Source organism: Rhinopithecus bieti, unplaced genomic scaffold (assembly GCF_001698545.2).
Source record: "Rhinopithecus bieti isolate Rb0 unplaced genomic scaffold, ASM169854v2 scaffold_56806, whole genome shotgun sequence".
In the NCBI taxonomy this organism is placed as follows: domain Eukaryota; kingdom Metazoa; phylum Chordata; class Mammalia; order Primates; family Cercopithecidae; genus Rhinopithecus; species Rhinopithecus bieti.
The window spans coordinates 796,559-807,281 of record NW_016823424.1 but is presented as its reverse complement, the minus strand read 5'-3'; the positions used below and the strand labels follow the sequence as shown (position 1 = coordinate 807,281).

The window sequence follows — 10,723 nt, the reverse complement described above, 5'->3', positions numbered from 1 at the left end:
AGAAAACCAAACACCGCATGTTCTCACTCATAGGTGGGAACTGAACAATGAGATCACTTGGACTCGGGAAGGGGAACATCACACACTGGGGCCTATCATGGGGAGGGGGAAGGAGGGAGGGATTGCATTGGGGAGTTATACATGATATAAATGATGAATTGATGGGTGCTGACGAGTTGATGGGTGCAGCACACCAACAGGGCATAAGTATACATATGTAACAAACCTGCACGTTATGCATATGTACCCTAGAACTTAAAGTATAATAAAAAAAAAAAGGATATTAGGTAAAAATTAAGGAAACCTGAATAAAGTATGGACTTCAGTTAATAATATTAACATATCATTGTGTTTCATTAATTGTAACAAATATACCACACTAATGTAAGATGTCAATAATAGGAGAAACTGGATGTGGGGTAAATGAGACCTCTCTGTACTAGCTTCACAATTTTTCTGTAAATCTGAAACTGTTTGAAAATAAAAAGTTTATTTTAAAAGAAAAAAAAATAGTTTGTAATGTATGGACAGAAGCCACAGTCAGACTTCAAAAGGCCTATCTGCTGAAGAATATGTAATTCAAATCCCATCCGAGTGAAGATGATCAAGTTGGCTGTGGTGGGAAGGCCAGAGTAGCAAGATATCTGGAAAAAGAGAATTAATGTGTATGTACATTTTTGCTTGCATGTTCATAGACACCTTTTGAAGGACACCCAAGAAAGTGAGGGGAGTGGTTGCCACAGAGAAAGGGAACTCATGGCAGGGGACAGGAGAACTTTAACCCCACGTTTGCCCTTGTAGATTGCCCTCCTGCTGAGTATTGTTACCAGGATAAGCACCAAGCATCAAACACACACTAGACTACCTAGGGATGAAAGAGTACAGTCTAAGGTTTGGGGAGGTATCACTAGATCTGGGGATCTCAGTAGCTTTGTGGATGGCCTCTGAGGAATTCTGACCAGCTTCATGTCTGTTAAACTTTGTCCATTTGAGCAAGTTTCTCCCATTTACTTCTGGTTTTCCTTCCAGGGAATATCGGTAGTTCTCCTTCTGCTCCTTCTTCCTGAGTTATCTGATGATTTATTCTACCCTCCAAATGCTGATGACTCTTCGGTTTACACCTTTAGCCCCATTCATTACGTGGATAGAGCAGATGCACTTGCTACGTAACTCAGCATCTTTCCCCACAAGCCCTCTTGCTGGATTCTTTGTTACTACCCAGACCAGGAATGTGGACTCTCCTCTTTGCCTCACCCCACCGCATCCTCATCCATCCAATCTGTCACCAAGTCCTAATGATATGGCAGCTAACTATCCCTGTAATGCATATTGTCATTTCTGACCTTCTACTACCTCTAACGCCTGGAATTAAAGTGCAAGTCCCTATCGTCTTTTGTCTTCTCTTTTGCAATAGTCTCCTAAGTCTTCCTGCCTCCAATATGGACCTCTCCCATCTGCCCTGGCTGATTTTTCCAAAACACCAATCTGACCATGATGCTCTCTTATTAAGTCCTTTTACCAGTTCCTCCTCACCTATGACAGCTGTTTCAGACATAAAATTCCTGAGGGAAAAAGACACTTCCATAAATAGATCTCCCATCAGCAGACCAGATTTCTTAGGGGATACTTGGAAACAAGACAAACTGTGGTCCATACTCAATTCCTACTCCACTAGCAGTAAGACACCCCCTTTCCCTTCCAATGGACCAGTACATAGTAGGTCTAATAAGTCAATAGGTATGAAAACCCCATCTGAGAACCTCTGACCCAGAAGTCAAAGTCCAGACTCCACAGGATGCCTATAAGGCCCTTCTTGATTGGATCTGGATATCTTTTCCACATCATTTCTTGTCACTAATTCCATGCTTCTTCAGATGTTCGACTACTTCATGAAATTTCACTCTTCCATGTCCTTATCTATATGATTCCCTCTGCCTTGAATATCCTCGTCTGCCTGAAAAACTCTGATTCATTCTTTAAAGCCCTGCCAAGCATCACTTTCAGTCATCTATACTCCTGCATATCTATTTCTGTGTCTTGTATGTATCTCTACCATTGCTACCACCCAGGTCTTTAGGCTCTCTGAAAGCAAGAACCACATCTCACTCATGATTGTCTCCCCAACGCCCAGTTCCTCATACATAGTAATTGTGCAGAAAATGTTTTTTGAACAGAACTGAATCCAGAGTCTTCCTTTATCATCTTTCTAATATGGGTGCATTTTGGCGTTTAGTCTAACTCAATTTACTTCTTCACTATATACTGACTTACACAGGGTTTTCATTTAATCCTTGTAACCTTACAAGCCTTGGTAAGTTTCCCTGCAAATTGTATTTCTCTCTGTTTCATGACCTTACCATAAAAACTTGAGTCCAAACAGGATAAACAGGAATATTCCCAGTACTGAAATGTGACTAAACAAAGTTGTAACTTAAGAAAAAATCTAGAAAATGTGTGCCAAAGTATAAGAACACGTCAGTGTTCATTCAGTAGCGTCCCTAGGAGAGAGGTGCTATATCTGTTGACCCCAGAGGTCAGCTCTTCTGTGGAGGAGAGTGAATCATCTCCCTCAAGGCCACCTAACTCTCATTGTTCTAAATCCACAGATCAAGCCAGCTCTTGTGACTACTTTGGTTTCCCAGATCTCTTGATTACAGGATGGTATTTCAGTCATTGAAAGTATGTGTTTCCCCACAAGCTAATGCATGGACTTTCTGGTTGACACACCCATCATCTCTTGTGTGTTTGGTTCCCATAAATCAGTACTCAGGAGCAGATTCAACTTTGGGTGCACTAACAAATCAATTTCCTGTCCTTGCAGAGCTGTCACTGAGCCACAGTGACCACATCAAGGTACTTCCCTCCATGGAGGCCCTGAGCAGCCAGCTGCCTTTTACTTTTTTGTCACTCCCTTTTAATTCTTTCAGCTACTTCTGTATATAACACATTCACAATTCACAAATGTTTTCACACTATATTTCTTTTCCTCTTGATGTCTAGAGGCAAATATTCTCATCTCCATTTCCCCTCCAGACAGCTTAGGCTCAGGATGGCCAAGTCACATCCAAAATCCACACATCCTATAAGCTATAGAAGCCTTTTCTTTACCTGCCCTTTAAATAGTACAGTTCCTTGTTCTTTCTACTCCACCATAGTGCTTTTCAAATTCTCACATCAGTCCAAATGGAAATGGACGTGGTGAAGGTGTTTCATCCAGCCAAACCACTGCTGGACTCATTCTGACAGTGACAGCAGTTGAGATATCCATGAGGAAGTGCCCCCAAACCATCCCAAAATGGAGCCACGTGGGATTCCAAAAACACAAAGCACTAAACGCCAGGGTGATCAGTGTGCAGTATTTAAAAGGGGGACCAAACGTTCAGAGTGAAGTGCAGCATTCTCACGGTGGACAGGGAGATGAGGGATGTTCTAGCTGGGTATGTCTGCAGTTAAGGAGTCAGGTTATGGAATTTCATAGAAGAGTTTAAGAAATTTGGCTCAGAGCAAAAGCTAGTTTCTATGTGTTCAACAAAAGGGTTCTTTCCCAGTGTTTCCTAGCAACAACTAAACAGCTTTGTCAGTGCCTGAGAATGTCCGAGACCCAGCTTTGCTTCAAGTCTGCAGAGGAAAGCATGCAGCTGGCCAAATGATGGAGTAGCCAAGGCACTCTGTGTTTCCCGGTCAGGACATAGAAAGACAGCAGGGGACACTGAGGTCCCTACAGAAGGGATAACTGAGAAGGAAGAATAGAGCTCACCTGAGTTGTGTTCGCATAATACATGTGTGATCTATTCTCTCCTTATTCCATTAGCCCTGTGGGACTCTGGAGCTAAGAAGCCTTTTCCTAATTGGAAGCCAAGGAAATTGATCCTCAGAGAATTTGACTGCTTTTTTCATGTCATAGAACCATTACAAAATTGATGGTAACTTGTTTCTTTGAGCAAGCATCTACTGAGCTGTATGGAGTCCAACAAGCAATGTTACGTCATCATCATCATCATCATCACCATTATCATTAAAACTGGCACTTATTGAGTGCTTACTATGTGCTCAGCTATGTGTATTCATCTTATTCAATCCTCACACTATTCCCACAAGGAAGGCATTATCATCCCCAATTTAGAGATACTAAAACTGAGGTGTGGAGATGTCTATAACTTGCACTGTATTACAGACCCAGTAAATGGTGACGGTAAGATTCAAACCCAAGCATATCTGAGTTCAACTGTCCATGATTCTGGCCACTATGCTATCCTCTTGCACTACTTTACAAGTATGAGATATGTGTCAACAAGGGAACTTCTTAGATTAGGCAGAGCTTTGGATGATGGCACAAAAAGAGAAGGGAAATGGAAAATCCAACTCTCTATTACCACTCGTAGTTCTTGAACTCCCCAAGCCAAAGTCTGTATTCTGGCTGCAGTAACTGCTGACCCTATATTACTCATGCCCCTCCTTACTGGCTGTTCTACGTGAAGAATTACTTTTTCATGCCATACTCTCCCTTCTTCTCAATGCCACACCTCTCCCTCCCAACCTGCTTGCTCACTGCCCTTTTCAAGAAAGCCTTCTCAAATGAATAAAATCTGCCACCCAGTCTCTGCATTTCTCCATGACGTCCCCACCATCTGGGAAAGTGCTTGCTCTCTCTCTCTGTGATTCCAATCTGGTGAAATGTTACCTGGTTGACCTCTGCATTTTTCTCATGTTTGTGTGCATGACTCTCCCATATGCCACGTGGCTCTAGTGTCTTCTTTTACCTCACAAAACACCCATCCAGGTTAGACAGTGCCGTAAACAAGGGAGATTGAGACACATGGAGAATTTCAAATGCAGTTTATTGCAGCAAAACAAGGAAACGAGGAGTTTAAGACCTCTCCACAAAAGAAAAACAACTTGCTAACACCTTATGTACAAAACCAAAACAGCACAGAGATAAGATGCTAAGGAGCTGTCCACACCCTGGATCTAACTGGTCCTGCTCTGGCTGGCTTAAGAAGGTGCTTTGAAATGTCACGTGGGTGGTAGTCACTGCTGAACTGTTTCTCAGAGAAAGCACAAAGCAGGGTCATAGCCAGGGGACTGAGACTGCCACTGATCTGAAAACTTCATTGGGAAACAGCAGAAAAGAAAGAGCTGGGGGAATAGGATGAGCTAGTGTAACTAACCATAGCTCTTTTCTCCAGTAAGGCTGGGACAAATTGACCTTGGTCTTGCCAAGCATATTTGTTAGTGATGCTGGGGAGAACTAGAGCTAACGAAACAGAGGGCATCTCTTTATCTGGTTACTCCAGAGTAAGTGGTAGAAACAAACTTCACGCTGGAACTGCCACCAGAGGACTTGACACCCCCAGAGCTGGATCCCCGGCCGCCTATGGAGCCTCCGGAGCTCCCGCCGCCAGAGCCCCGGCCGCCCGAGCTGCCGCCGCCGCCTCCTCCAGAGCCGCCTCTGTAGCCCCCACTGCTGCTTCCAGAGCCGTAGCTGCCATGGCCGCCGCCGCCACCTCCGGAGCCATAGCTGCCACCTCCGGAGCCATAGCTGCCACGGCCGCCGCCGCCGCCACCTCCAGAACCATAGCTCCCACCTCCGGAGCCATAGCTGCCACCTCCAGAGCCGTAGCCCCCGCCGCCACCTCCTCGGCCGCCACCTCCACTGATGGTGGTGTGGCTTGTGTTCACAGCTGCAAGAGGAAGCTCAGTTATTTTCAACTTCAACTCCCTTTCCAACTCAACAAAGCTTGCACATGCCCCTAAGAAATCGGCTTGGACTTACACACGCTCACGTTCGGAGCACATTCTCCAGACATCCTGTAGAAGAAAAGAAAAAAATTCCTCAGGACACTTCAGCTTCACAAACCCCTTCCCCATTCCTCCCGCTCGGCCACCTTGAAGACTCTCCCAGTCTGGGGCTGCTCCAGTGCACCTGATCTGAAACTTAACCCAGTCCCCTCAGGCCTCCCAAACCTGTCATTTTTCTCAGCAAGAGCCAAACAGGGAGAAATTCTCATATAAATGAGACAAGAGCCTTGCAGCCAATGAAGGCCCCCTTTAAAGGTGCTGACTTTAGGCCAGCTGCTATCTGAGGCAGCCCAGATATAGAATAATTTGCTCCACCTCAAAGCTCTTTCTAGGTATGTTACAGCCCTAGAATTAAAAAATAAACAGCTTGGAACTCCAGCTCCCAAAGTAAAACTAGGTCTTTCCTCCTGCTCCATGTACTTTTCATTTCCCCATACCCAGGACAAGCTGCAATCAGATGGCTGCGTCTTCAACAACAGTCAGCTCGCAAGGAAGGAAGACCATGAGAAGAGTTTCGACTTCCAGCGTCCCTTCCTCACCTGCTTTCCTCTCCCTCCAGGAGGGTCCTGTAGGTGGCAATCTCCAGATCCAGGGCCAGCTTGGTGTTCATCAGCTCCTGGTAGTCGCGCAGCAGGCGGGCCAGGTCTTCCTTGGCCTGCTGGAGGGCATCCTCCAGGTCGTTCAGCTTGTTCTTGGCATCCTTGAGGGCATTCTCGCCACGCTGCTCTGCATCACTGATGGACTGCTGCAAGTTGGCGATCTGAAAAAGAATATGACATCCTCTCATAATATGCATTCCCCCCGTGGCCTCCTCATCCCAGGTCTCCCCACTCCAGTGAGGCCAATAGTGAGTCCAACAGAACCACTTGGCCTTAAGTCATATCACACAGGATAACGGATCACCATGTTGACTTCCTTAAAAGACCTTAGGGGTAACTCAACAGCCTCTCTTGGCCCTGAATAAGGCTCCTACAACCCTTACAGACTTGACATTCTTCTAAACACCCACTCTAAAACCTCCTGGCTGCACTTCCTCTCACTCCCCAACTCTTAAGTCCACTTTGGGTCATAGGCTAGATTGCTCACATTGACCATCCCATCTTTCTCTATTAGGCCATACTCACAGATTTCCCTAAAGAGAACCCAGCATGATGGCTGCATTCTGGAAACTAGTATAGTCACAAAAGGAACCAGGGATAATAATGTAGCCTCGGTATGAATTGCAAGATTCAAAACTAGGAAAGCACTCGCCGTTTACCTGAGGGTTACCCCCATTCCATACAGCTGAGTGCTAGAAGGAGGAAGCACATACCTGCTTCTTGACATTGTCGATTTCAGATCTAAGTCTCTGGATCACACGATTCAGCTCAGAAATTTCCATCTTTGAATTTTTCACACTGTCCCCATGTCTGCCAGCAGTGATCTGCAGCTCTTCATACTAAAGATGGGAAATAGCATTTGTTAAATGTGGGCAGAACTCAGCATGGCACAGACACACAGACATGAGATAACACAGGATAGCAAGACAAGCCATTTCAGGGAAACTGGCTAGGCCTTCAGCCCACTCACCTTGCTCTGGTACAAGGACTCGGCCTCAGCTTTGCTCTTCTGGGCAATCTCCTCATACTGGGCCTTGACCTCAGCAATGATGCTGTCCAGGTCGAGACTGCGGTTGTTGTCCATAGAGAGGATGACATTAGTTTCACTGATTTGAGTCTGCATCTGAGACAACTCCTGCAAGACATAATAGGTTAGTGACTCTTACAACACTGAAACAAAAAACAACTTAGACAGAGAAAGCAGTCAGAAGATAAAAGATAAATATCTATTCTTCTGAATCGTGGTGGATTCAGGGTTAAAAACTCTCCATTTAGAAAAACTTGGTTGAAACTGGAAGACTTACTGCTTGGTAGAGTGCTGTAAGGAAATCAATTTCCTGCTGCAAGTTGTCAAGTTTGGCCTGAAGGTCCACCTTGGTCATATAAGCACTATCCACATCCTAGAGGAACAAAGGGCATCATGAAGGCACGTTCTCTCCAGGGCAGCTCCCTCTCATTGCCTGTAAGGGAATTCTCCAAGCAAAAAAAGGAGCTTTGGGTCTACTCCACTCCTTTTTACCCCAGGTAGATCACAGTTCCCTGACTGCCCCACCCCCGGATAGCACCATCAAGGGAGTACGCCTGGCTTGCTGAGAACCTGCCTCTCCACCTACTATGTAAGGTGCTGAGAAATATGGAGAAGCCAAGTGCCTGGATCAGTCCAGGTCCATGATGATGTGAAAATACAGCCCCACTCCAGATACTCCTCAGGTCTACTACCTGGCTCTCCATATCATGGCTGCTTTCTGCTTAGTAATTGGAGACCCTCTTCCATTATTTATTTCAAATGTGAGTTCCATTGTACCGAATTTGCTCACCTTCTTGATGGTCACAAATTCATTCTCTGCATTTGTCCGCTTGTTGATTTCATCCTCATACCTGCAGGAAAGCAGAAATAATTAGGAGATTCAGAAGGGGTAAGACCTGAAGTCCAGCATTCTAGACTAAAGGTGGCATTGCCTATCACTGCCTTTCTGTTATGAACCTAGGACATATTGGCCACTCCTTTCTACTGAGCAATAAAACCACTAAACTACTTCCATCTCCTGAGAAAATGAAGATTTCTGAAAATGCCAAATTGATGTGCCTCTAACCTAAGAAAAGACATAGCTACATACTGCTTCATGATCTTAGCTTATCACTTTCTGGAACTCTTTTGGAGCAAGAATTAAGAACTGCCCAGACAGGGTCCCTTACTTGTTCCGGTAATCCTCCACCATGTCCTGCATGTTCTTCAGTTCTGAATCCAACCGAGATTGATCGCTCTTCAGTTGGTCCACTCTCCTTCTGAGATTGTTGATGAATGACTCAAAGTAGGGCTCTAAATTATGGGTTCTAGTGGAGGTATCTACCTGCTGCAGCAGCTCCCATTTTGTTTGCAGTACCTGGTTCTGCTGCTCCAGGAACCTCACCTAAAAACACAAGACCCCATTACTCCTGATACAGAAAAGGGGTCCCATAGCCATGGAGGCCTCTGCCTCATTTGGAAAAGGACTTCAGTTCCTATCTTCTGACCATGACAGATGAATAGGGAGAAGATGATCAAGTTAGCATCATCTGCATAACAAAACCCAACTCGTTAATTCAGAGAGGGCTTGGAAGGGAGTAACTAAACAAATACCAATAGCAAAGCACATACAGAATTATTGCAATTATGTTTTGAAATAAGTGCATGATATTTAAGAGATTTGCCTCCCAAAATTTTGTGAGGTATATTACCATAAAAATTAGTTTGCATCCCCAGGACACACACACATTTCAAAAAGCATATCAGGAAAATTCAAAACTGGATTTGAAATTTGTTGTGGATAAGCTTGGATTGGCACTATTAATGATTAAGCAAAAAGTTAAAAAATGGTTTATCTGGGTTTTTTTTAGAACTGATTTTTGGAGATATTAGTGTAAAAAAGCTCTAGCCTCATCCAGTACCAATGTAAAATTATTACAAGGCAGAGCTCCCCTCTGACAGCAAAAGATGTTTGGCACTGACTTACTACATATTTTCTGCTACAATAATACTCTATACTATGTTCACACTCAGCTCCCTTTCTATGGTTAGGAAGACCTTTCCAGGGTTCTCACTTGCACCCTGGAAAGTTCAGTTAGCCCCATTTCTATTATCTTCATTCAACAGATATGAGTCCCAATTCAGCTCAAGAGCTGAATAAAAAACACATAAATGTTAATGTCACACTGATCCATCTTTAGGTAGACCACAGAACCCTTTGTCCAAGAGAGAGTTATTAGCACCATTCACAAGCATGCTTCTAACATATCTCCCAGGAGACCATTCCACAAAACATCCTTTTAACCATATAAACATGGAAACTTGAGGTTCAAACCTACATGTATTTTGACTGCACCAGTCCCAAGTGGACCAGCAGCAGCCCTACCAGTGCACTGAGCAGAGAAACTCACCTTGTCAATGAAGGAGGCAAATTGGTTGTTGAGTGACTTGATTTGCTCCCTTTCTCGAGACTTCACTTTTTGGATCTCAGGGTCAATCTCCACATTGAGGGGCTGAAGAAGGCTCTGGTTGATAGTGACTTCTTGTATGCCACCAGGGGGGCAGACAGGCCCATAACCACCCCCATATCCACCACCCCCAAAGCCACCTCCACCAAAACCACCACCACCACTGCCAAAACCACCAAAGCCACCACCCCCAATGCCACCACCACCAAAGCCGCCACCACCAAAACCACCACCACCAAAGCCACCTCCACCAAAGCCACCACCACCATAACCACCGCCAAAGCCACTACGTCCACCTCCTCTAGCCACACTTATGGAGATGCTTTTACTGCCACCAAGGTTAACAAGACTCCGACTTCCAAATCCACCACCAGCACCAAAGCTACCACCACCACCACCACCACAGCTTGAAAATCTCCCACCACCTCCTCCACTGCGGCGTGTGGAGCTGCTGGTGGTCCTGCGCTGGTAGTTGACTATCCCAGCAGAGCCGGAGCTGAAGCCCCCTCCACTTCGGTACCCAGACCTGGAACTAAACTGCCGACTCATGTTGACTTAGAGAAAAGTAGGAGCAAGGTAGAGTAAGGGAAGGAGCTAAACACTCCTCTACCCCAAGCATAGAGACTTCCCCTTATATACAGGGAAGCACTGGGCTTGGTCCTCCAGAGTCAGCGGAGATGCAGTGCCTCTCAAGGGTTTGGCTTGCCTGCAGCCATGCAAGATTTTTACGAGCCTCAACAATACGATAAACACTACACACCTAGCTCCCAGGATGGGCTCTCAAAATTGCTGTGCATGCAAGATTGGTTCATGTGGTAATTATTTTATCACACAAGATCTTCCTTTGAGCA

General features: G+C 45.2%; 1 protein-coding gene across 1 annotated transcript; it reads right to left on the bottom strand.

The window, feature by feature from the left end:
* Window positions 1–4,821: 4,821 nt before the first annotated feature.
* KRT1 (keratin 1) lies at window positions 4,822–10,480 on the bottom strand. The gene is made up of 9 exons (XM_017861426.1): window positions 9,816–10,480; window positions 8,595–8,809; window positions 8,216–8,276; window positions 7,703–7,798; window positions 7,369–7,533; window positions 7,112–7,237; window positions 6,339–6,559; window positions 5,774–5,808; window positions 4,822–5,681 (listed from the first exon to the last, which is right to left on the bottom strand). Exons 1-9 carry the CDS (start codon window positions 10,419–10,421, stop codon window positions 5,278–5,280), a joined length of 1,929 nt encoding a protein of 642 aa, XP_017716915.1. The 5' UTR covers window positions 10,422–10,480; the 3' UTR covers window positions 4,822–5,277.
* Window positions 10,481–10,723: the final 243 nt, after the last annotated feature.